Source organism: Rhopilema esculentum, chromosome 9 (genome assembly GCF_057945365.1).
Source record: "Rhopilema esculentum isolate cy_ngs chromosome 9, ASM5794536v1, whole genome shotgun sequence".
Lineage (NCBI taxonomy): Eukaryota > Metazoa > Cnidaria > Scyphozoa > Rhizostomeae > Rhizostomatidae > Rhopilema > Rhopilema esculentum.
This window is the reverse complement of record NC_142823.1, coordinates 8368648-8396375: the sequence shown is the minus strand read 5'-3', so window position 1 is coordinate 8396375 and position 27728 is coordinate 8368648. Positions and strand designations below refer to the sequence as shown.

General features: G+C 36.2%; 1 protein-coding gene and 1 long non-coding RNA gene across 2 annotated transcripts; one reads left to right on the top strand and one right to left on the bottom strand.

Annotated features, from left to right (window-relative positions):
- The first annotated feature begins 35 nt into the window (after nt 1-35).
- On the top strand, nt 36-22368 carry LOC135688860 (protein FAM91A1). The gene is made up of 23 exons (XM_065205898.2): nt 36-229; nt 1101-1185; nt 2966-3036; nt 3315-3453; nt 4000-4067; nt 4595-4711; nt 5043-5133; nt 5360-5422; nt 6704-6810; nt 7447-7485; nt 7598-7710; nt 8191-8333; nt 10068-10150; nt 10683-10769; nt 11924-12056; nt 12722-12882; nt 13321-13431; nt 14157-14270; nt 15834-15906; nt 16342-16910; nt 17465-17496; nt 20771-20840; nt 21345-22368. The coding sequence occupies exons 1-23, from the start codon at nt 155-157 to the stop codon at nt 21462-21464; spliced, it is 2664 nt and encodes an 887-aa protein (XP_065061970.2). The 5' UTR covers nt 36-154; the 3' UTR covers nt 21465-22368.
- Nucleotides 21343-24488, bottom strand: LOC148959587 (uncharacterized). The gene is made up of 2 exons (XR_016144001.1): nt 23348-24488; nt 21343-23202 (listed from the first exon to the last, which is right to left on the bottom strand). It is a non-coding gene; the product is annotated as an uncharacterized LOC148959587 (long non-coding RNA).
- Nucleotides 24489-27728: the final 3240 nt, after the last annotated feature.

The following is a 27728-nucleotide window of genomic DNA, read 5'->3' as shown; positions in this document are numbered from 1 at the left end:
CGCGGGTAAACTGGAAGAAGATACCTGGCTTGACACATTCGCTATGTTGTTCCCCTGTTTTAAAATGGTGGCAGATTCAGAAGCTTAATGCTGAAGGATAGTTGCAAATAGCCATGTAGCATTATTGTTTTGAAGGAACAAACAAAAGATCATCATGCTAAACGCAGAGGTAGAAACTCACATTAAGCAAAACTGCCAATGGACGAAGCTACCGCAAAGCATCAAGCAGGTTCGTGTGAGATTTCGTGCGAGCTTTTTTAGGCCTTGGTTGGTCGATATCTGATTGTAAAGAAAAGACTTACTAAATTCTGGGTGCATTCAGTACCCTTTCAACCGATCTTGTATGTTGCTTAATTATGGTTTTCATCATTATTTTATTTCCCAATCCGAATGCTCAAGACTCTGTTTTGACTGATCAAAAATCGTTGATCAAAGTTTGTATGAAATTTCGATAATGTCAACGCACTGAAACACAAACAACCCTTGGCAATGGAACTTCTCAGCAACAAAATGACTTTTATTTTTCATGAACTTCGAGTTGAAATATCCACAATAGGCAATTTATTTAGTGATTATTGGCTTTTGGCCTTTTACAACAAGGAAAAATTGGCAAATTTTGTGGTTATTTTAGCTACAAACACTTCGTATATTTGTATGTATGTATGAATGTATAATTTTGCCATCAAATAAATTACAATTTAAAATTAGGAAAAAAAAGAGGATCTAATTACAGATATATGAAATTTGCAAATAAAAGTTTAAAACATAGACTAAAAAAGTTATTTTAGGAAACTTTTTGCATTTGCAAAAAGAATTTAGCATTAAGCCCCCATTGGCTGTGACATGCCTCAACAGCAATAGGCAATCGAAATATATCTGCATTTTTAAGCATACTGACCAGGCTGCTGTGTTAAGTAAGCACCCACCTTCGAAAAAGCCCCAACGTCAAATTATTCTTGCAAAATAAGCCCTCGTGGCTTGTTAAAGGACTTAGGATAGTTGCAACTGAAACACGAGAGAGCTCAAGATTTGTATACCTAAATTTTTATATCTTGTACCAATTGTTTTCAATTTATATTCCTTTTTTATTTCTACTTCAGACACTGGGAAACAACCCAAAGCACTATGACAAATGTGTTATAGAATACAGTGTGAAGAATCAGCTGAGGTACAAAGGAAATTTAGGTATGAAGTGCTTTTGCTGATTAGTATCCAAGGTTTCTCCAGTTGTAATGCAACACAAAAATAATCAACTTTGTGTTTGTGTTCATCAATCTTATTGCAGATCAAAGTGGATGATGATTAATTTGCAGCACTGTTACATATTTGTATAGATACTTTAAAAGAACAGAGTCAATTGAAAGCAAATCAAAATGAAAAACTGTAGCTAAGGGATGAGGGCTAAAGTTGTAGAGAAAGAGCAAACGTTTTAAATACCTGAAATCTAACTCCAATAACCATGTTTTATTACAATAAAACAGCTTTTGTATGTATATTCTTTTTCTGTTTTTCCCTTTTTCTTAGAACTCATGTTAGTGTTTTAAGTTAATAAAAACAAAAAAATTGTATTCATCTAATTATTGCTGAATGTGAGCTAAGCAATGACAACGGGCACCTAGCCAGAAAGCTCATCTGAGTTCTTTCCAGGTATACTAAGCTACAAACTTAACATTGAATTCAGGGCCTATTTTAGTGTGGTTTTTCCCACATTTTGTGGTCTTGGAAATCCTAAATGTGGTCTTGGAAATTCAAAATTGTGGAATGGGGTTTTTCATGTTAGCTATGATGAGTATATGGTAATTCAAACAGCCCTTGCAAGGATCGTAGCAGCTAAGCCACATTCTGCAGACGTTGAACGTTTGATCAGCACATACAACAAAATAAAAACAAATGACCCTGCCTCCCTGTCTCCGCAAACGATGTTAAGTTATCTGTATGTGTCTCAAAACATGCCAAGCAAATCATAATTTGACCTTAGAATTCAGCTTCTTTGTTTTGGATAAACAAAAAGCAACAACGGGAACATTCTGTATCGAAAGCAAAGGTGCAAGAATGGTTCCTTAAAGTATTTCCGGAAGCAGATGATGCCTACAAAGAGAGAAAGATCAGAAAAAATAAAAAAGGCAAACCTGATGTCGATTTCTGAAACCTGAAATAATTGAAACTGATCAGCTTACTCTAAGACCCCGATAAATGGACTCCCCCCATTATTATTTTTTCAAAAATCTGATTCCCTGCTCTTATTAGAGCCCCCCGCTTTTCAAATTTTTTGGTTCAGCCTGTCCTTCAATATTAAGATACATATCAATTATAGAGCTTCTAGAAATGTTACTGTTACTGTTGGAGTCCATAAAGAATAGGCTATAATAGAAACATATTTGTAATCATGTTATGTTGAAGATTTTTGTTTTACATGAACAAAGAAAAACGCTTTCTACCGCAACGGTCAATATTTTGAAATTCCATGCTTCATATACAGCCTTTTTTTCTTAAAGTGTGGTCTTGAAAAATTTCTTTAAAATAGGCCCTGATTGAATTGGTTGTAAGTAATATTATAAGTTTTTCGTTTAAGTTTTGCCTATTTTTAGCTGCCATAGATATCTTAGATAGATAACTTAAATTTTGATTGGATGAAATGAAACGAAATGAACTGGCAGCCTTTTTAGAGCAACACAGTAGTATAAACTTGCAACCTTTTTAGAAATAGTTTCAAAATTAAATAGAACATTGGGAGCAAATGTTGTATATGACTGACCATCTTTTGTCAAATGGATACTTATGACAAATTTAGTTAAAACAGTTCTTGTTAACAGGCAGGGATAGAGTTAAAAATGTTATTTCAGTTTTGTAAAAGTTGGATTAATTTATTGTAGGTATTTATTGATTTACCTATATTGAGCTATAGGTACACCAGATTATGTAAGAACAATCCCCAAAATATCATGTGCACTTTACTCCATATTAGTTCGCCATGTTAAAAGAGATGAAAGAAAATACTATGAAGAATTGGTTACATACAGCCGTCAACATCTTATGGTATGAATGAACTTTTAAGTTTAATTTTTCAGTTTTAAATGAAACTATACAAGTACCCAATGCACAGAGACAGAAAGTGGATTCTTACATTCAAATGTGTCCCTATGTTTTGGAAGTATGTCATAATAACACCAAATTTTTTATTTAAATACATTACTGTTTTAAATAATTATTTTTAGAAGGGGGAAAATGAATTTTATCCGAACAAATGTAGTTAAAAGTTCTGGACAGTTAGTCACTGGTTGTGCTTACTGCTATTATGAACTGTTTTGTTCCAGCTTTACCCATACCACATATCAGATGTTGTTGTGGAAGGTCTGAGAATCACACCATTTGCATATTACTGTGACATGATGTTGAACATCATATCCCAAGAGAAAAGTTATGATTCACTTCCAAATTTCACTGCTGCTGATTGTGAGTAACTTATAACTTTCTCATTAAATACCTTTAAAAAAGTTATTACTGCTTTTTCGCTTATTTTTGCTAATTAACTAAATACATCTTGGATTTCATATGTTGCCTCATAGAGGCTACACCAGTAGAGTAAGCAAACAAAACTGTGCCATGTTTTCTTGTTTTGCCACTTTGCTCACAAGCACTTACCAATATTCCCTTTTTCTGATCAAGATATCGTAATAGATATTGAACTTCTCTTTTGTCTCCATTTTTGTCTTAAGATATTATGAATACTTTCTTTCTATCAACATTATGTTTATTTTTACCTTATAGCGTGTTTAGTTTTTGTGTTTTCAAAGACCCATTTTTGAAGTCAGTAGCCTGTTTGTGTATAAAGTCAAGCATTTAGTTTTATAATGCTGAATTCTTCAAAAAATCAATTGAATGCAGCTTTGGTTTTTTATTTAAGATAAGATCTGATACTGTTTCTCTGTTATATATATATTGAATATGCATTCTTATTTTAGATATGATCTGATAATTTTTCTTTGTTATATATCCTAGGCCTGAGACTTCTTGGTATTGGAAGAAACCAGTACATTGAAATAATCAACCAATGCAAGTCATCTAAGGTTTGTAAATTCATTAATTTTATTAAAGAAATTGATACATTTTTGAGACAATGTTTATCACTCATTTATATTAGCCTTTTTAACTAACTTTTTCATTCTGTTATACATTGCAATATCATGCACCTTTAGTCTACCTGCCAATATTTAAGCAATAGGCTATTTGGAAACCCTAAACCAGCAATTACAAAATTACTTCAAATTGAAGTCATCCATCTAACACCAATTGAAAGAGAAGTATATACCACTGCAGTGACAGATACTTGGGGGGGGGGGGGGGGTGAGGGGGGTGACCGCCCCCCCCCCAATACTTTAGAGGACAATAGTCTTTTGTTCTAAAACAATGAGAAATGTGACATCATCTTATTAAAACAATAGGCTTGCCCCCCCCCAATATTTGTCCAAGTGTCCGCCCCTGCCACTGTGTTAAAATTGGCATACCGAACCCCATTTTCTTTCAAAGGTTTGGGCTGGTATCATGCATTCACTTTGCCATTATGTATGACTAAGCTTCACGTTCCCTTTTCTAGAGATTTTTTCGACGCAAACCTGCTAGGGAGCTATTGCCAACAAAGCCAGTCACTCAAAAAGTCATACAGCCCTGGTGGAAAGTTTGTATTGGCTTTATAACAGAAGATGACATTAAGGTTTGTATATTGTTAAGGATAACTTAAATTTAAGTAATACGTTTTTATTAATCTGTTATATGAGATTTACAACACAGAGAACAATACTCTTTATGTAAAATTCCCAATCCCTTGTTCTGAAGTTAGGCCCTGGTTAGTTTATCTTTAAGATTCCTCAGGCTGTTTGGCTCCGGGGGATGGACAAAGAATAGTCTTAGATGGAATCTCCCCCCAAGCTCTTTTGTATGCAGTACAAACGGAACCCTTCAATTCCCATTTTGAAAATATCTTACATCTAATTTATGTTCCACTTCATATTAAAGTGTTAATCGAGCTTTGTTAATTTTTCCAGATGTGCACAGCTATAGAACACAGCGTTGTTGATAAATTAATCGACGAGGGACCAGGGATTTGTGGCAAAATTAACAAGGAAGTTATATCAGGTTAGTGCAATTGTCATTATTTCGTATTCATCTTGATCAACCACGGCATCACTAAATAAAACTGCATTTTACATTCTTTTTTATAAACAATTAAAATAACAAACTAATTCTATTTATCTCAGTTCAAGCAAATTACATGTTTTTCAATGGTTGCCACTTTTGGTCAAAATTTCTATTTTCCTCAAATTATTTACAATACAATTTCACAAGAGAATCTTTTATACAGGTCTTTATAACAAAGGACTCATATATTTCAACATCTTTGTCGAAGACGATGACACAATTGTTGGTAAGTATTTCGCTCGTCAAATTGCTTCAAATCTCGATAAAATACCGCCATAAATTTTTCTTCTCAATCTGCTTCAGTAACCTGCTTTAGTATTGTTGTAAGTATTTTCAATATTAAAAAAAATGCGCTTGTTTGCTCCTGATTCTGGCAATACGGATTTCCTCCCCCACTGCCGTTCTCAGTTTTTGGCAAACATATTTCCCCACCCCTTTTTAGCCCCATCCCCCAACAATTTGATATTACATTGAATTTTATGTAATGCTAGTTTAAAGGTTTAAGGAGTATATTCTATTTCGTTTTTCAATTAAAATAGTGATGAACGTCTGTTGTAAACGCTTTGCACGTGTGCAGGGGCAATGTTGGAGGGCGTGAAATCAGTGCTTTGGCTGTTACTGTTGCCTCATATTTGATGCTGTATTTGTTAAGACATTCGTTGTGTAATTCTATAGGCGGTAGCTCTTTATGGCAAAGTAATTATATTGGCTTTTTAAATGAAAAAAGCAAGAGGTACCTATCCAGTCATACAAGTTTTAGTTAATTCAAAGGCGTTTAAATAGTACTAAGTTAGTCTAAATTTACCAAAGTAAGCTATAAAAGTTGTAATTGTGTACAGTAAAAACTGAATAAAAAGGTAATAACAAAACATTAACTCACCGTTTTAATTCTATGGCTTTAGTCAAGTGGAAGGTAGCATTCTAACTTTTACCTATAAATCCCTTTGCCATGTCCTTTAATATGTTTATCAACCATTCAACCATGCTGGGTTCTCAACTCTCCCTGTGGTGAATTTTGTCTTCAGCGCTACAAATTTTTGTCAATTTCTCCGTTAACCTTTGCCATTCAACCTTTGCCATTCAACCTTTGCCATTTAACCTTTGCCATTCAACCTTTGCCATTCAACCTTCTCATTCGTCGCTCTCTCTTTGACTGCACATGTGTCTATTTCGAGCTAATCTCAGTTCAATGACTACATTACATATGCACTTGTTGCTTAGCATTGCAATATGCACACTTTTGACGATGATGACACATAGCAAGAAACCCATTTGGGAATACGATGGTAATACAATGCAAGTTGAGTCTGCCTCTTGGGTTTAGTTATTGTTAACAAATGACAGCAAGTTAATCCCTATGGAACATCCCTGTGAAAGATCCCAAGTCACTGCCCGTTTTATCCATTGCTGTGGAAATTCTCATGCTTTTACAAATGTCGGAGGATTTCTTCCAACGACCCCATTATAGGCCTACAAGCATCTCACTGTGGCTTTTTCTTCCACACAGTTCCACCCTTGGAAAACTTTGTGATGAACCGTGTGCTTGGTGACTATATGGAAACAATGCTATACAAAATTTTTGTGTCTATTGACGAGCAAACGAAAATATCAGAGGTATGTTCCTTAGCTGATTGTGGCTAGATACCGCCAGGTTTGATGCGAACTATTGTTAAACTACTTACTACTTAATGAAGTTGAGAGATGTGTTGAAGAATCCTTCAAATATCTTTGTACTAATTTAGGACGCCATCTTTTTGCCGCTTTTTGTTTGAAGTACATTGAGACCTCCTTTACATCCAATCAACGAACACGTCGAAACAACTGACAAATATTTTCTTCTCTGAAGTAAAAACAATACATTTGATCAAGGTTTGATCGTTTACACAGACGTCCCCTACAACGGACACTTCCCTACAACGGACGCCTCCCTACAATGGATGCCTCCCTACAATAGACGCCCCTCGTCAAGGGACGCCCCCTAACATGTTCACCTCCCTACAATAGACATCTCCCTACAAGGAACATCTTACTACGAAGGACGCCCCCTAACAAGAGACATCTTAACGAAGGACGCCCCCTAACATGTACACCTCCCCACATTGGTCATTACTCTGGTCTCACAAATGTCTATCATATGTATGTTTCACTGCACAGCCTAGCCAGCATTAGTTAAAGTGTCCCCAATCAAGTTTTGCCCATTTCTGTTACACAAACATACATACAACTCATGCCAGTTCTCTTCTTTTTAAGCTCGCGCAAGTTCTAGAAATTGATATTAATCTGGTCAAGGTGAGTATATTTTCTTACATCTTTTCTCTAGATTTGTTTTTTTCTCGATCAGTTTTGCGATAAAAGGTTTAACCTCCTTAAGCTCCTCCAAAGTTTCATTTTACTTTCACAGCAAGCTGTTGCTGTATTCTGTCGTCTTGGCCTCGCACGAAAGAAGAATGTCGACCTCGATTCCAGTAAATTGGATCCTTCTTGGAACGACATCACCCAACCCGTTCTCAGAAGGTATTCACCTATTAATTGTCTAGTTATTCCCTGGAAATGCCTCCTTTACTTTGACAGCAAAACTTATAAAACTTATTTTTATATTTCGTTGTCATATGTTTACGCTATTCTGCTACACAATTTTATTAGTATAAAGTATAAGTAGCCTAGCGCCAATAGCAAAGTACGAATCCAACTATGGCCTAAATATTACTATCGCTTTGTATTTGTCCTTTTACGGTGACAACCTTTTTATTGGGTATTGCGTTACCTGACACCTCAGTTTTCTAGAACTATTTTCAGTATTGCTTTGGCAGGCATAATTTTTCTAATTCTCTCCTAATGGTGTATTTTGACTTTCGATTCTCAACCTTTGAAAAAATCTATCGATTTTGAAAGTTTAAAAAAAACCTGCCTGACAGCTTTCACACAAACTTCCATTATTTGATCTTTAACATCTGTCTTGTGATTTCTTTGTATTCATTGTATAATTTTCCTCAGCTTTGGAGGAAGCCAAGCGGACCTTCTCATTGACGTTGTTTCCAAAAACTCGGATCGCTCTGGTACCCAGACCCCAATATCAGCTTCATCTTCCACAACAGATATGACTTCGGACAATGAAATATCCACTGTTTTGTCTCCAGGTCAGGATAAACTTTGTTTACTGTAATGGGCTTTCTGCAAAGGCAGTTTTATTCTCGGTAATTCTTGAAACCGATTGAAAAAGCAACTTTAGAATGCGAATTAGAATATATCGCTTTAGAGTTGAAAGGAGAAGCGGACACTTGGTCAACTATTAGGGGGAGAGGGTCAAGCCTATTGTTTTGACAAGATGATGTCACATTTCCCATTGCTTAAGAACAAAAGACCATTGTCCTCCAAAATATTGGGGGTCGTGGCCTCGCCCCCTAGGTGTCTGCTACTTGTTGAAAGTAAAATAATTGCGTTTTTCTTTCCTAATTTGCCTGCGATTTTTTTGTTAAGTATCGTTTTCCTTAACTTTTTCTCGCTATTTGCCCTTCATCGTCTTCTTCTGCATTTTCTGCTGGCATTTCTTTATTGCAATCCAAAATCGTCCTGCTCTATACACACGTACAATATGTAACAGACCAATAAAGTATTTAACCTCGTATGCTGCTTCTCGTAACCCACCTCTCTCCCAAGTTCAACCCTGTTTTGTATGGTGACACCACCTTTCTGTTTTCAGTTAAAAGCAGTCTATTCCCTCCGTGATTGGCTAATTCTTGCTTGAAAGTCTCGCCTTAAAAGAGGCTCTTCTTCAGCCTTTTTAGCATCCGACAATAGTTATTGTGGGTGAACACCACAACAAGTCCCTAATCTTTATATCATTTAAAATTGACTTAGACATTTGACACCAAAACAAAATTCGCGGCGACTTTTCAGGAAGAGTAGACTATGTTGGTTCTTCATTCTGATTGGTTATTTGTGCATTAAACCAATGATGCATGATTATCGTGGCCATGAAAAGAGATTCCGAGAACAATGGGGGCAGACTACCTAAAGGACTTTCAGTTGGATGTTTTGCCAATTTTGACGTTAATTTCTTACTCTGGGGAAAACATCAACAAAAGAACTCCATCGATTGAAATCAAATAGCTCTCTCAGAAGACATTGCCACACCCCTCATCACATCATGTCTTTTTGAGGCTACATACCCTCATCACAGGAAGCAACGTTGGATTGTTGGTGCATCGGCATAAGTTGCTTCACCCAACCCATACAAAAACCTAACCGTTGATATAGCTTAATAGACTCAAGTACAAGCAGCTTAAAGTTATGGGCAGCGAATGGACAAGAAAAGTTCAGTTTCCCTACCAGGGAGCCGATGCACCAGTCCCATCTTAGATTCCTAAGATATGAGAGGGGAAGAGAAAACACGACTGAATTAAGAGCCGAGTCTTTCCTGAACAAAAAGAACAACAGGAACTGAAAAGAATCCTGTGACGTAAATAGGTCCTTACCCCCTAAGAGAACAGTAGAACTAACAATCAACGATTTGAAGAAACACACTGTGCTTGATATCAAAAGGGGAGGGAGGGACGTGAGAAGAGAACAGAGTGGAAACAGCATATCAAACAGACATGGTAAGCCCGACTTAAAGCAATTAAATACACCCATCTGATTCAAGGGACCCACACATTCGTGCTAAAGCCCAAACTACAGAACTCCTTCTTCTCTGCTATTTCCAATGGCATCAAAGAAGCGCATAAGGACTTAAATACCATGACAATTGATACCCAAATGAGAATAATACAAATAAGCTAAATTAAGCACTCCTAGTGAAATCAAATTCTACAACACCCCACGTGAAATGAACTCTGAAACAATTTTGATCAGCATTTTTCTCGTTATTTTAGATTCTTCAACACCTGGGAAAAGAATCGCGTTTTTATTCGACTCAACTCTTACTGCGTTTCTCATGATGGGAAACCTATCGCAGGTAATTCCACTCTTTGTTAATTTATATTGTAACTTCCATAGCAACTTCTCAAGGCTTCATTCTATAGTTGTTGTTCAGTATGTCTTGCTTAGTTTTCATTCTTTTCCCTGTTGTGGCCTCCAAACACGAGTGTAGTAGAGTGTAGTAACTTCTTGTTCGCTTATTTGAACTTTGATTAAGTCCACTTTACAGTTTGCATCTGTTCATGACTAAGAAGTTCCTTGAAATGATATTTGTTTTGAAAGGCGCTGTGTTAATGCTCATATGCAGTTAATTATTGCAACAAAGTCAGATAACCCTTCTTATGCATAAGCCCGATTTCCCAGACAGCAAACCTTGATAGGCCATTAGTTTGGTTATTTGTCATACATGCAACGGAGTTTGTTGACTACAATGAGTTGATTACAAAGTTCTGGGTACATTCTATGGTGAGTATGACGTGCAGCCAATGATGTTCCTTATCTGTACTCTCTCTTGATTTTTCTAGTGTATCCGGGATGTTTTCTGCTAATAATTGTGTACTGCTTTCCAGGGTCTTAAGAGACACTCAGTTACAATGTTCGAAGTTGGCAAACTAACTGACGAGTCAATGGACAGCCTACTACAAGAGCTTGAAAAGGTAAATCATTGAGAAGCGCTGGTGTACACAGAAAATTAAGATAGGAATCAGATTTTATAATTTGAGTTATTGCATATTGTACACAGATCTTTTGCTTCATGTGTTCCTTAGATTGCTATCTCAAAGTTACGACGGGTGTTACCTTTCTAGAAATATATATTCGCATAGTCAAATATGAAAATAAAAAATAAAACTGCAAGAAACTCCCATATGGCAGAAATCTGTTACTTTGTGATACTAGGAGTGAGATTTCTGTTGTCTATCACGAACATAAGGCTGTAGCAACTGGAAAGATTTTGGGGGTTTCCTTTATTTGTAGATCTTCGCAAATGAGTGGTTATTGTATCGTTTGTGATTAATACACTCTACTCTAAGTATGTTTTCTGTCTATTAAACTCGAACTCAAACTGTGCATTTAGGTTGGACAAATTTATAGTGAAGGCAGCTTTTCATATTTCGGTTGAATCTGACTTGTGTTTGTATCAAGTGTAGTATACTGATTTAAATCTAAATCCCAAATTTAAAACGCGGTATTCATTGTATTTTATAAACCACTAATCTTATTTTCAATTTTCTCTGTTTTCAACGCTGTTTCGTCTTGCTCTTATTTTTATTTTCAAGTCTACGAAACAATACGTTTCGATACAATACAGTGCAATATGATAACATACGATACAATGTGATACAATATGATACAATTCGAATCCAATATGATGAAATATAATACACTACGATACAATACGATACAATACGATGCAATACGATACAATACGATATAATGCGATACAATACGATGCAATACGATACAATACGATATAATACGATACAATACGATGCAATACGATGCAATACGATACAATACGATATAATACGATGCAATACGATACAATACAATACAATACAATACAATACAATACGGTATGATAAGATGCAATACAACACAATGCGATATGTTACGATATAATGTCAATGTTAGTTCACACGATGCCCTATCATCTAGAATAAAATAAATAGTGTATGGTGTAAATGCGCCATGCAGGTAAAAAGTTCTAAAAAGAGCCCCCCTTTGCAGGGCCTTCACCCTCAGCATAAATGTCTTGTAAACTTCTTTTTTAAGGCATTTGACGTGATATGCGAATTCCTTAATTCCTCAGGTTGAGAACGTGGCTGAAGGTGAAGCAAGGCGATATTTTGATCACGCTGTTGTTTTAAAAAGCACGATCCAGTTTCTACGAAATAACAAGGAACTCGGCTGCGAAGAGGAAAATGGAAACATGTTAGCTCTGGGTAAGATCACTGTGGATTAAACTGTTCTGTGAATGATTTTTATCGTAATTTAGATTGTTTGATTGCTTACCTTATTGCATATGAATCTGTGAAATTGTAATTTAGCATCCCGATTTAGATTATCTAATCTTACTCATAGGTTGCTTAGGTTGCTTTGATGGAATTAGATAGACCTGGATTAATGCGTTTTAATCTAGATTGGGATTGAAATCAAAAGTAGAATTTGCACGCGTTTGTCAATTAGGCGATAAGAATATAGGATAGAAAAGCTATTTTGAATCTGGAAGATTTCAACTTATCAGGTAGCGGTGTTATTTGAATGCCATCATATGCCAATTGTCATTAGTGGATTGTATGTGCTGTGTTGTGCAGTGAAGTATCAAGCCGAATAGTCTACTGTTGTTTTGGCATGGCTCATCAAATTCACAATTAGAAGCAAAGAACAGTGACTTCATAAACGCATCGATGCTTGTGTGATTGTATCTCATTTTTTGGATGAATTCAACTGTTTTGTAGAACGATTTTCATATTTTTTTCAAATTTTGCTTATAAAAGTTGTTGTTTCATCTTCATGTCATCTTTTCTTTACCAATTTGTAGTTATGCTATATCGATGAATCCGTCCTTACGCGTGGCAGCGATTCTGTATCGTCTCTTTTGTCGTAGATTTGCTACGTTGTGAAAGCATGAACAGCCTCGAACCCGCTGCTTGTGCGAGGATACTGAACAAGCGATACAGCTTGCTTATCTCCATGGCGCCGCTTAGCAACGAAATCCGGCCACTAGCAAGTTGCTCTCCTCCGCATTTAGGCCCAGCAATCCCAGAGGTACTTATTTGTATCTTAATTGGCACAGAAAAGAAACACATAATTGACAAAACTTGGTATCAACGTATCCATATTTTCTTGGAAAATATATTTTCTGGCGAAGCCGAGTTTGTCTGTCTCAAAAAATGATTCAAATTTGTGAATTATCAAATTTTGCTGTCAGTATCCTATCCTTTGGATCTTTTCAAGATTTTCATTGATGATCGGTAGTCACAATGTAGTAACGCCTGGTACAAAAGTCATTTATACTCGTTTTAACATAAATCTTTGGCATTCTCCTGTATCTTCCTGTTTCTGTTCTAGGTGGAATAAAACTTGTAAATGTAAAAGCCAGAATTCTTCATATATTTAGAGTTTTATGCTATTGCTGTGCATCATTCGATTTAGCTTCCTTTACCCTTAAACACTGCTCATCTCATAAATCAATTTTTCTTTCAGATTAATTCAGTCTGGTTCAAATTGTTTCTTTATTCCAAAATAAAAAATGGACCACCTTCTATGCTTTTGGTAAAAGGAACTCGATTAAAAAAGCTACCGAAAATTTTTCGGGTGCGTAAATTTCTTGTTGTGAAATCCTTTTTCTGTTTTCGATATTTTTGCTAAATTTCTGGTTTCTTTTTAGTGATTTACGGTATCTAGAATGTTTACATGAATATTCTCTACTTTTCCCTTTTTATTTAATGTGTTTGAAGATTAACTTTAGAAACAGGTTTAGAATTTTTTCAAGTCTCAAATTTCTGCTCAATAATTTAAGTTCTTAATTTTATGTATAATGTGCCTCTTCAACCAACAAAGTAACTTCACGAATTATTGTAGACAAGATTTTTTGAAACGTCTAAACATATTCATGAAATAAGTGCAAATTTACTTCATTGTTGTACTTCACTTATATCGACAGCTATGGGGTGCATGGTCACGCCCTTCAGAGTATCGCAAAAGACGGGGATGCACCTCTTTGTGATCCTTGACGATTCTTTAAACTAACCAGTGATTTAATCACAGTAGACCAGCGTAGAACTTAAAGACGATTGCCTCTTCTCCAGTGGCTGATCGTTGTATCATGGAAATCATGCATTTAGAAATAACTCAATTTGGAGATCAAATTTTATCATTTTTCCTACCATATGAAGCAAAATTGCAAAATCTTATTTTGACACTACACAATAATGATTTTTCTCTGTAGTCTAAAACAGTACGCGAACTCAGTACATATGGATATAAAACAATTAAGTAACATAGTTTTAACATCTTACAGTTTATTATTGAACCTTCAGAACTTTGAAAGACTCCAGATTACGACGTGGGGACACGATCCGGCTGTTGTACCAACATCGAATGTTCTAATGTCACTCAACGATGCTTTGTCGCATTCGCCCGTTTTAGTTCAGGTATGTCTGGCATCGTGATTCCAAGCTTGCTATGCCGTATAGTGAAAATTTATGCTAACTACTTTAAATTGCACGGTCTCTTTTATAATTATTGATTTATAATTACCTGTCCGGTAGAAGACAAAGGGTAAAATTAAATGGTTCATTCAGCACTTGGCGAGAAACCTTTGCAGGTGTACCACAAGGATCAGTCCTTGGGCCTCTTCTATTTAATTTATATATTAATGATTTATTCTTAATGGTAACTGATACTGCAGTATGTAACTTTGCTGATGATACTACGATTTTTGCAGCTGACTGTCAATGAGATAAAGTTTTAGAACGGCTAGAAACTGATGCTCTTATTTTATCAAAATGGTTTCCAGAAAACTTTATGAAATTGAATGCAGGGAAATGTCATCTTCTTACTTTTGGAACAAATCAAGATGACTTTAAGATCAAAATCGGTGTGGCCATTGTTGAAGAAAGCTCTGAAGAGAAACTGCTAGGGGTGATAATAGATAAAAATCTTAATTTCAAAAGTCACGTCTCAAATTTATGCAAAAGAGCCAGCCAAAAACTGCATGCTCTTGCTAGAGTTTCGCCATTTATGGGTTCTGATAAACTGCGTCTCCTTATGAACAGCTACATAAAAGCTCAGTTTAGCTACTGCCCCCTAATTTGGATGTTCCATGACAGATGTCTGAATGCTAAAGTAAATAAAATCCACGAAAGAGCACTCAGAATTGTTTATAAAGACAGTCATGCTGACTACGAAGCATTGCTGACTTTGGATAATGCAGTATCAATTCACCAACGCAATCTACAGTACTTGATGATAGAAATATACAAAACCAAACATAACCTGAACCCTAGTTTCATGAGTGAGATTTTTGAAACAAGAAATGTACATTATGATTTGCGAACTAAAAATAATCTTTGCATTCCAAAAGCCAGGACAACTTCTTATGGTATAGAAACTGTGAGATATTTAGGTCAAAAACTGTGGCAAACACTACCTCACAGTATAAGAGAGTCCCAATCATTGGCAACATTTAAAAAAGAATTAAGAGCACACCCTATAGAATGCGACTGTAGATTGTGTAAAAAATTTATTGATGGGTTAGGTTTTATTTAGAACATTATACCTTAAACCTTTTTAATATTGTATCATATATTTTTATTTCATACTAACTCTTTATAGATAGTTGGCCTTAATTAGCTTCTTTATAGCTATCAGCCGTTCATTTAGTACGCCAACTTTAAACAAATTATTTATTATTTATATTATATTATCTTTATTCATAATATGGAAGGCAATTTCTCCTTAGGTTATGAAATATAATACATGCTTATAAATTTTGCAGTTTTTGATGACAAATTTGTTCAATCGTTCCTTAATTTTTGTACAGTCGAAATATCTGAAATACTGAAATTAATTTTCATCTCACAGGCCAACTGTTATAGGGTATAATAACACTTTTTACTCTCACGAACCAAAGATGGGGATCCAATTCCGCTTAATTTTGCTTATAAGAATGCCAGTTCTTGAGTTTTTCTAATTTTGCAAAATTTCTTTTCAAGGGTCATGGACTTTATGGTGAAGGTGATATTGAGAATGTCTCGTTTCCAGTGAACGACGATACACTTAAAGGAGGTAAATTATCCTTTCTTCGTAATTGTGGTCACAATGTTTTGGGACACAACATTGAATTAGAATCTGTGAAATTGTAATTTAGCATCCCGCGGAATGTAGTGATGACTGCTTCTAATACCTGGTATTGTTTTCCCACTAGCAAACCGTTTTTGGAGATACCGCACGTCATTTATGATTTCTTTGCTGATGCCAAAAAATTTAATACCTGCCATTTCCTCCCGGCAATAGGCAGAGACCATTTCTTTTTTCCTTTTGTATTATCTGTTTCTATGAAAGGTTTTTCTAAACTGCTGAAGGTTTGTTTTTTATGTCAAATTGAACCTTTTTTATTTAAGATTCTTTTAGGGATTTCTGTTTTTTGCTGCTTTGCATAGATACAAGATCTACCAAATTTTTCTGACCTATGGTGCTTATTTTTTATCTATTTCTCTCTAGATGGAGGCAAAACGAGCAACCGATGGTGCGAAATCGTCCGATCTTTAGATGAATGTTTAGACTTAAATACGTCCTGCGGATATATAACCCTGTTGAACATCGCTGCGCGAAAACGGGCGAAGTTACGACAAATGCCGAATATTACGACACTCGCATCTTATGACTACGAATCGGAATGTGATGGGGACGATGGGTTGACTATGAAAGCTGCTGAAAGCGAAGGTAGCAATGTTGAAGACATGCAGGACCCAAGTGAAATAGAAAATGGTTCCAATTCTGGCGAGACACTGTCTAAAGATGGGAAGTGTACAGAGGAGATTTTAGAGATAAGTGATGCATGTGAAAAATCTAGCAAAAGTAAAGACAGTGGTTTAGAGCCCCTTAATCGCGATAAAAGCCTAGTTAACGGACACTGGTTCGAAACACCACCAATGAGCCCCTCGAGGGATAAGATTCCGAATGTGACGTCATGCGATAACGTTGCGGAGGACCAGCATTGGGTGCCACTACATGTGACGTACGGAGTTCCGTTGTTCGATGACGTTTTGAATGAAGAGATTTGCTCAAAGGTTTGTTGCTATCTTGTCACTTCTTTTAACAGTGTAACAAAGGGGAAATAGCCCCTTTAGTCCTGGTACCTTATTTGATATATTTAACGCCCTCTCTCTAATAAACGCCGTCCAATTGTTGCCCTCTCTAAAAACGAGAAGTTTTACTAAGCGCCTGGGTGGTTAATTGATCAACTGCGGTACATCGTTTAAGGCAATTGGCCATTGTTTCTTTTAATAAGAATAAAGCTTGTTCCCTCTGTTTCCCGAAGCCCCAAAATATTTGCTATTTTTGTTGTTCCAAATTCAAATGCATGGGTTTTTGTTAAATTCATTTTCGTTTAACTCGCTCAACATGTTATTATACTGTTTAAGCCATGGTGTTATCTAGTACATGTGGTCATCGAGCTGCTAGCCATTGAAAGCTTGAAATATTTCATTCAGCCATTAGCAGCTCTCTCACATTTTGACGAAGTGCATGTTGGGTTGACCAGTTTCGATAGCAACGATAATGCAGTTCTTTCCTCTGCACTCAGCTCGGAATCTTGCTTATTTTGTTTTCCTTTCTTTTTCAGCTATCTTCAAAAGGACTTTGTCGACCCAAAAGGTAGGATCAGTTGTCTATAGATATAATAACGTTGATGTCAAGTCAATTCTTTCATATTCTTTATATTTTTTGGTTATTTTAGAAGCAATAGTTGCATTCTTAACACGATTACTCTTCGCCGTTGTCATTGATATCTGGAGGGTGAATAGAGTTTCCGTTACCGGAAACAATGGCACGAAATACCGGAAACATAGCACATGTAAGTACTTTCCGTCCCTCACTCTTCTGAGCATAAACGTCGGATAAAGACCGAGAGTAAGTTGAAATTTTGTATCCCTCCTTCTCCATCCTAGATAGACTTGGAAATATTGTTCTGTTTCTCAGGTGTGGTGTTGTAGGTGTACATGTTATCATAAACCAAAAAAACAAAACAAGGAATTACATTTTATCATGGAAATTGTATGTCTATAATCTTCGTATTACAACAGATTTACACTGCAAACTAATAAGATGTTACTTAATTCATAAAAATTCTATTGTTTTTGCTACACCCACCGGAACAGTCAAAGTGACGGGACGTTTTTCACCAAAATGAGACTTTTATCTTGAAAACGAGGTCAAATACTCCGCTCATTTACGAGGTCAAATACCCAAAATTAAGTCGTCCTTATTCATCAAAATTTTCCTTGTTATACGCAGCAACCGTGCACATATCATTTTTCACATTCAAAACGAGATTTTAATCGTGAAAACGAGACTGAAGGCCCCACCCAATGCCTGTATATCAACAATTTTCGGACTCTGCACCCCAAAATTGACCGGAATCACTTGGTCTCAAAAATTTCCCCGTCCGGGGACCATTCCTCCCCTCTCGCGAGGTCTAGGATCAAGGGGCAGTCCAAATATGTCTGCCTAAGAAATTGTTCCAATTTTGCTTACAATTGCACTGGTTAAACTTTTAATGAGTCCTTTGTATATCAGGACTAACTTATTTTCCATTTCAATGATTCAACTATTTTGGTAATGAAAATAATAAATCCTCGACTTATGCTTGCCTTAGGTTTGTTTTGAAAGGATTGATGGAAAGCGAATTATTCCTTTGTAAGGAAATGGCAGAAAGATTCTTTGTGAATGGTATGGCCGCCAAGTTTAACAAGGCTGTTTATGAACAGTGACTGCCCCAAAATGCAGCAAAATTTTGGTTGATTTTTCTGTACCAAGACCACCTTTTACTGCAATTTATTTTCAAACCCGGTGGTATGGTTGATTCTCAGGAATAATGCTAGACTGATTAATCGTCTCGTTTTTATCTCCAGCATCTTACGTTATGTTTAGATTCGCAGTGGAGATTATTTTTAATCGCATAATCAGCTTTTTTAACAAACATTCTGTTTGGATTAGTCTTCGGTAAGTGGTTTGCTTGGCCAGCTATTCAATATGAATTTTACGAGTCGAAGGCAAAGCTATCAGGCCATCGTTAGTAACGTTGAAATTACTGACGTTACTAATGCTCCACACTTTGTACATGGGTAAGGATTCAGGTCGAGCAGAAAAGGGCTGCAACGTTAAATATCTGATTTTACACCCTCTCTGTGTTGGACTTGATATCTTAGTGCCACAGCTATTAAAGCTAGTAATTCCGAAGATAAAATTGTCTCCAATAGACATTGATCTCAACAAAAGAAAGATAAAGGAGGGTATGACCTCATTTTACCAGCAGTAAAGATTAAGACTTTGTCCTTTGAAATATCCATGAAAATTTCATTAGGTGCGGGTATACCTGATAACTTGTAATGTGGATGGGCACTTGATGTGGATGTTCATAAACTGAAATATAGATCCGTGTACGAGCTACACTCTTTTCGTGAATAAGATTTAAATGTCATCCAAACCTATGGTGCTAGGGGTCATTTATCACAATTTTATCAAGAAATTCAATCATAAACGTCTAGACTCTTCAGGGTACTAATCAGATTCCAAGTCAAATAATCTTGTTCCTTTGCTTGCATAAATCCCTTTTTGACTAGTGGTTATCTGACTTCCCGGGGCTCTATTCTCATCATGAAAACAAGAAGAGTTCTTTTGACTTTTCATTGCGCATTCATTTTTGGAAGCTGTGCAAGGATTCTTGCCATTTGCCTTTTAGGGTCAAGTTTATTTGATCTTAAGTCATTTTATTTCTTTCTACCGCTGTTCTAATTGTTTCATTTTCAGTTATTTCAATTTGCATCTTTCAGATTAGGATATTGCTCTCCTCACTTTAGATAAGGATATCGACAGTATAATTACGCGCCTATCCAGTGTATAGAACGTATAAAACAAAACAGTTCGAAGTTGCTAATCTTATTTTCATGCAACAGTTGCATGGTGATTGCATGAATCGTGAAACTTGCAGCAAACAACTTTAGTGCAACTTAAAACCGTCCTGTTCTATACGCTATAAGCGTGTACAGCTCTGCTTATACTGCATCAAATATTCAAAGGCAGACTGGTAAACAGTAATTTCAACTTTACATTTATTGTCAGATCTCGATGCTGCTGTTAAGTGCTGCCGATTATCGAGGCCTCTTCTTCAGTGTTATCAAAAGTTTATCAAGACTAATTGCGTAGTTAATTCTACGAATTGACTAAATTAATAGATAAAGAATGATTTCAAACTTGGTTTGAAGTAACGTAAGCAGTTAAATGCTTAAAAACTTTCGCCGTTTTGAAATTTCACAGTCCGAAAGTCGTACTTAGATAGCTAGTTTGAACCTTCATTTGAAAAGATTGGCAAATATAACAAGTAAAATTCGACAGGCATATTGACCGATGTTTTTCATTTGATACTTTTGATGATCTAATTTTTTTGTTTTTTTATTAATTACGTTTCCCTTGCTGCTTTTAATCCCTTTCTTTAGCGTTTAATTAATTTATTTCGTTAGAGTTGTTTTGTTTTTTATTCTGATTTTAATTCTGATTTTTCAACATCCAAAGAAACTTTTAATTAATCTTTTGGTGGTACAAAACTTGAAAATGGCTTTGAAAAAAGCAAACATTTAGTAAACTAAAGCTTTTCGTCTGACACTCTTCAGAGTTTAAAACGTCAGAACATACTTTTAATTTTGCTAATGATTGTAAGTGGGACTGGTAGAATGACTAGATCATTGCATAAGCAAGCTAGAGAATTCTTGATTTTTAAATTGGTTAAATTGCAAGTGATTATAATTCATATTTGACTACAGCAGATGAATAGAAATTATTTTTAGTAAGAATTATTCTATCACTAGTTGATTTTCTATTTTAAGTCCTTAAGTCCTTTTTGCAGTACCATTTTTGTGTTATTGTATTCTAGCCTCGAAAAGATGCTAAGTTCTAGCCGCCAGCTGAGTCTCGAGCTTCTGGACTTCATTGCCCAAAACCAGGTAATTCATTATTGACTGCTGTTTCAATTCTTCTATTTTTTCACGTCACACCCGTAACTGTTACAGATGTTGAGCTCAATCTACGCAAGTTAATATTAATCAAAGCTAGTTAAGGTTTTTACTTAGGAAGTTAGATGAATAGTGCCTCGAGGCTTAAAACCAACATAGAAATAAAACAATACAATTTTCTTACCACATCATAAAGAAAATTTTTGGATGATGATAAGCCTCGAGGGGCTTACCATCACTCCATGGAAAACTCGCTTTTGGCAAAAATTCTTTTTTTTCGAGAAAAATCCGCGGAAACTCGTTAAAATCCAAATTGTTTTAAAAAATATCTCATGGTTTTTGGAAAGAGCGATACACCCGTCGGCTAAGCTAACTCACCCCATGACCTTTGCAAAGACACTCTGTTCCCAGGCTTCTGAAACAATTTTATGTCTATATACAGGCCAGTTGCTTTCCTGGCCGGGTAACATACAATTTTGTTTTGCTCATCTGCAGGAAAGTCTACCAAACCAAGACATAGCAAACGAGCCTCATCTCCACGACAAGCCTCTACCTCATCCGAACTGTAGTTTAATATTCAATAATGGCGTTCTTAGTCAATGGGACGGTAAATAACGAACTGCGTACATTTAGATTTTGTAATGTTTGGATTTGTTGTTTTTCATCTTTCTATGCCCATCTGAAATCAGTCAGCATTACGCCTTCGATCCAGTGTTTAAAAGATGTTGATGTTTATTTCTGTAGACCCCTTCCTAAAAAGAAGGATGCGTTCGTAGGATTAAAAAGGCCTCACTGGTGGTGGATGAGTGCTAGATGATTGACACTACCATGTACCGTAGGAACAGCAGAACTATTAGGGCACTATTTTACGAGTACGATAGAATGAAAAGGAGTTGTTCATTGCAGAACAAAGGATTTTTTATAACTTTTGCCAGGACACGAGCTCCTAGGAGCAATAGTAGTTACACCCCCGCTATCTTTTCAGTCGATTTTCCCACCTAATGGGTAGGTAGGGTTTGCCTATGATTTCTCTGCAACCGTACTCCTTGTTGACATCCACCCACATTATGTCCCGTTGCGCCTATCTCCTGGCTTCGGCATTCCACTGTCAAATCTGGTATTACCCTGAGGCGCTGATTTCAGAAGTTTAAAACGTAGAAAATATGATTAATAAATAACAAATCAGATTTCGTAAATAGATCAACGTTAAATGTAGAAATTATAATTATTAATTCACATTTTCTGGGCCAAAACATTTTTCTTAAGTAAGATGGTTCTGTACTGGCCTCTGATTTTTCAGTATCGTGAACAAAAGATTCAATGATTGATTTAAGTATTAGCAAAAGTCGAAAAACATCTTGAAATATTTTTGATTAATATTCCAAGTGATTTCAAACCTTTTAGTTGGTTGGCTTTGATGAATTATCAGGTCTGTCTACCAGATTGTGAAAGTTTTATCTTAGAATATTCTTCAAGCCATGTATTATGTTTGTGAAAATATTAAAGAGTATTTTGCTGATAGCTAGAGTCTCTATCGCAATAAATTATGCAAATTTTTGATTTTAGGCCATCACCAAAAGTTTGTGTGGCGAGTGTGGCGAGTTGGCAGTCAGTCAACATATTATACGGACCCAGCCAACTGTTTCACTCTCTTCTTTCCACTAAGCACCGCAACGTTCTCTTTTCGTTTTTTTTCTGAAGCATCCATGAATTGGTTTATTTCATTCAGTATTTACAACATTTCTCCTTTCCTTTATTCCTTTGCAATATAACTTTGCAACAATCATCATGATAATCACCAATCATTTCTAATCAGCACCAATCATTATCATCATCAACTTCATCTTTGTCGCTGATGTTTTCAAGACCGATTGGATCTCAGTCGTGTCTTATGTATTGATGATTTGTTTTCGATTACATAGGAGAAGAGCGTAGTGATTTTTCATTTCCAACCTACTTCAGTGTCCTAATTGGCCAATCAAACGCCAAACACGAAATCTTTCAGTTTCCGACTTTGTAATACATTAAACGCCAAAAATTTCGGACATTTATATTTTCGGACAGTAGATGCATCCGAAATTTTTACAGCCCGAAATCATTTTGTAGTCCGAACTTTTTACCGTCCAAATTCTTTGCACTAATGAAAAATATCTCAAAAGTTTTTCGAAAAACGATTACCAAGAAAGAAGAAAGAAGAAGAAAGGCTGCAGCAGCATCGATAAATTTATTCTTTGGTCATAAAGAAGGTCAAAAATTCCTTGAACATTTCTTTGGTGGGCCTTCTGTTGTTGTTCGCAACTGTGGCGTCGCTGTTTCTTCAACTTCTTCATACAGAATATCCGGATCTTCATTTCTAAGAAAAACAAACTAGGTTACTTGTCCCGTACGTTTATATTGTGAAATGAATCGAATTTGGAATTGGCAGAACTTATCATATATCCTTTCGGAATTTTCACAATTTGAAATGATTATTTTCAAAAATTTAACTGATATCTTACCTTTGCTCTTCCTGATGTCTTTGTGCCATCCACTGCTTAAATCTTGCAAATTCTGATTCACTCATTCTTTAACTACGATTTTTTGTCAACCTTCCAATCCAACAAGAAAATTTTAACTACCTTGCGCGCCAAAATGTTCGTTACGTGAGCAATATTTTATCTTAATTGTCGGCTCCTTTTAAAAAATTTTAGATGATGGGAATCTTTATGAACAGCGATCAACAGTTTTTCCCTCAAGATGGATTAAGATTCCTCAATATGGATTAAATTTCCACTCAACAAGCAAATACAAGCAACTTATGTAAGATTTAAGGCCTTTTGAGGGTCTTTTTGGCTCCACTTCATAACAAAGTCTCGTATTCAAAAAACGCTCTTGAGCATTAGCCGCTATAAAATTCAACTATACTATAATCATCATTTTATGAATTTATTATAATGATGCATTGTACAAATCAATGATATCTTCATTAAAATCGTTTTCTCTATCATTGCTGTCAATTAGATTTGCCCTGTCGTTATCATCGGTAGACACAATTTCGTTATTCAGCAGCTCTGTGACATCAGCTGGGTAGCATACATCACTCCAAACAACTGATCAGCTTTCACCCCATCCATGATTAGCTGGGTTGTCCATATCCACCATTAAGCGATTTGATCGCTGATTCTGAGCTTTAAATTCAAGGTGGCAGCAAGCTTAAATCGGTTATTTTCTTTTCATTCGTAAATTTCTGCAAAGACACTTTCTTCCTCGCGTCGTGTACCGTTTGCACCCTTTCGTTTCCATAAAAAACGTTTATAAACTTTTCCAATCTCCTCTCAACTTTTTCGGGTACTTGAAGCGTGGACCCCAGATTCGTAAATATATTCAGGTAATCTATCTTTTTGCCATTTGTCTCTAAAAAGCTATTTTCCCTTTTCAAAAAAATAGAAACATAGTCATTTCCTGAAAAGGCAAGAAGACCGATTAGTGCTCTCCTCGTTTCTTAATGTCACGGTGTTGAAGACGCTACAATTACAATTTTCCTATTTAGACCCGTTCCGTTGTCTATCAATACTTGAATTCCCGCAAAATCAAGGGAAAAAAAGAGGGATAGGACATTGATATTCCCGGAAGGTGATCTGACAGAATCACCATTCCTATCAGCTTCTTCGTGATTGCTCTTCATTCTCTCATCTATGACAACTTCATCTTCCGTCACTTCAGTGCGGTTGTTTTTGTTGGAAAAGAGGATGGTCTTTCCTTGTAACTAACTTTTGGCTTCTTTTATCGCTCTTTGAATTAATGTGCATGGTTCTGTTTTCTCCATTCTGTAGAAAATTAATAAAATTGCGAGGAACTATCATGTCTGGACTGCAATGCTATGCAATGGCTCAATCTGGCCAAAACTGTGATTGGCTGCTTTTTACCAGTAAGAATGTGAAGCATGCTTTGGAGTCAATAACTTTCTCTTTGATACCGCATGCACAACATCTTGGCTAAGTGAACCAGCAAGACGATTAACTCTTTCACTAGAATTGTGATGGCTTTCTTTTGATGATAATAACGCTTTAAAAAACACTTCCAACAATTTGGGATATTGTGGTGCTTTTCTAGATCCAAAGCTTTCAACAGTTGGAGGCCAAGAAAGAGACAATGTATCATCGACGAATATCAATATCAGTTCTCTCAAGATAAAAGCAGCTCTTTTTACCATGAACTCTTGAAGGAAGCCGGATTTTTTGGATAGTATTGGAGCATGAAGACATTCCTTACTTATAACGACTTGCGGTATTTGGAGCTGCACCTGGACAAAAACTTATTATCTCCATATATCTTCGAAAGCTCTTTCAGATTATATCGGGTCTGTTTGCTTCCAACTGTTCCATTGTACTCTACCATGATGGTCTCCATTGACAAGCACTGCTGACCTTCAAGAATATCATTTTCAATCAACTACGGTACTGCATCAAAGTTACAAAATGTTTCATCGTCGTCGTCAGTAGATGTTACTGTAGAGGCTCTTTGTCGAATAATCTTGGTGTAATCTAAATAGCATTTTTTAAGACTTCAGAAACTCTTTAGCTTTCAAATCGGTTTCTAAAACTGCAATAATCATGTCATAGTCGTCTCTAGTCATTTATCGATTCATAGTGAACGATACAAGTTCATTTAGCTGAAATGTTGATCGCAATCACCATTTCACAAAAACAATCTGAGGATCTTGAGACATACCAACAACAAACATGAATCACAGGCATTGCAGTTTCATTTGCTTTCAGATTAGGTCTTACAATTTGGTGTACTGTGATGTGATGCAATGTACGATACTTTGTTATGAAGTGGAGCCAAAAAGACCCCCAAAAGACCTTAAAACATTATTTTTTTAGAATCAGTACACCACAATAACCCACAATGGGAGGAATCTTATCAAGCCACTTCTGTCCTTTTCGTGTGAAAACGAGATTTAAACATAGAAATGAGGCCAAACGCCCCCTTATACGTACTTATAATATCGAATTTTGGAATCAGCATCCTGAAATTTCTAAATCCAAAGAATTTTAGATACTTCACCGAAGGGTGGACCCTTAAAAAGCAACTTGCTCTATTTTGATTGACAACGAGAATTTGGCATGAAATAGAGGCTGAAGGCCCCCCAACTTGCCCGTATAGCATCGATTTTCGGAATCAGCCCCCTAAAATTACTCAAACCCGCCTAATTAGAGTTGCTTTCCCGAGGGGGGATCCTACCCCCATTCTCCGCCTGGTCTATTACAATTTGTCCGTCGGCTCATTAAGGATTTTTGCCGAGCAAAAGAAGTTATTTTTGCACCCACCCTGGGACCTTTTTGCAACAATTGTAATGTATCAACATTTCTGTAAACATATAAGGGTATTTATCTTTTGACCACATCCAAGGTGAGACACGCCCTTTTTGGCGGCAGAAAACACTCTTTTATCCCTCAAAAATATTTTCTTGGCTTCGCCTTTGGTTTGGATAGGGAAAGTTACCAGAATCAAGTATCTTATAGTTATGGTAAGATGCTTGGAGTCTTTGCGCAGGCTACAGCAAAGTGGCACGAGTCGCACTTTGCTCAATATAAATCTCGCCCTGTGCGCCTTTGCATTAGATAATGCACAAGCGGAAGTTGGGAGATCAAAGTTTGTATTTTTCACCCACTCCGTATCTTGCAGTGTATGTGTCGGCTAATACCTCATTAGTGTCGGCCTGTTTGTTATGATCTGCAGGAAAAGCAAGGTGTTTTGGCCTCTGTCCGCTTTCAGGAAGGTCACAGGTCAAGGTCGAAAATGGTAGAATTATCTAGAAATATTCTAGGCGTAGCTAAAAATCTATAAATTTTGACAAGTCACTAGACCTGTTGTTTATATACTTTGAAAGTTCATAATATTAGGCACACGTAAAGAAAGAAATGGCGTAATATTTCGGAGGCCCTGGTGGTGGATTTGTCACATACAGTCGTCAGTGACGAGTCAGTCATGGGTCAAGAGGGCGAGTCAAGTGGACAAATTGCCTCAAAGTCTCAAGGTATAGGGGACCTCATAAAGTAATTAATTCCTTGTTAAGATTGGAGTTAATCAGGCGAGGCAAATGTATGTCAAAAAGTTAAAAATTTTAAACGATTGCAGGATAATGACTGTAAGACACGTTATGAAATTGTTTTAAGCTGATCTGAAGAGCGTGGTCACAAAATTATGTATTTGTTTTGCTCCAGGGCCTCGGAAACCCCATGGTGGTGGGTTGGTCATGATGTAAAAGCCTCCCTACAACTCCCTGGCCCTCCCTCTCAAAGGCAAAAATTAGCAAGGTACACCTTTTTTTATAAGAACAATTTTGTAAGAACACGAGCCTCAAAAGTTAAGAACAAATCAAGAACAAGCTGAGGCTGAGCTTCTGCAAAATGCAATTTTTAACAACGTTTTTTCTCAAAATCGAGGATTTTTATCGATGTGCTTTTTCGGTGAATATTCAAATTTGTCAGCAAATTAAGGCTGTCTCACTCACTTTGTTGGCAAATGAGGCCTGAACACCTTCTTAGAGAGAAAAAGCTAGCAATAGCACTGCTCACACCCTCTTAATTTAAGAACAAATTAAGAACAATCCAGCCTCAGATTTTCGAAAAAATTAAGAACAGTCAGCCTGAACTTAAATTTACTGGTTCTTATAAAAAAAGTGTAGTCTTTAAAATAAATCATATTAGTTCTTCAGTCTATTTTACTATGCGTATAGGCTTATCATGTGGTTGGTAGAGGAGGGGGTTAGAATCGCAAGAAAAGATTGAATTTCACGTTTCACTTAGGGGATACACCTCCTTCAAAGTTATATTTCACAGAATACCACCTCTGATACGCCCTCCCAAAATAAAATAGTTGAAAAAATGGCAA

What these genes read in the sequence shown, in the direction of transcription:
- LOC135688860 (XM_065205898.2), top strand. Translation starts at nt 155, where the DNA reads ATGCTAAACGCAGAGGTAGAAACTCACATTAAGCAAAACTGCCAATGG. An exon ending in TTGATATTAATCTGGTCAAG is followed by an intron (nt 7,486 to 7,597) that starts GTGAGTATATTT and finishes TTACTTTCACAG; the next exon opens with CAAGCTGTTGCTGTATTCTG. An exon ending in TGATGGGAAACCTATCGCAG is followed by an intron (nt 10,151 to 10,682) that starts GTAATTCCACTC and finishes ACTGCTTTCCAG; the next exon opens with GGTCTTAAGAGACACTCAGT.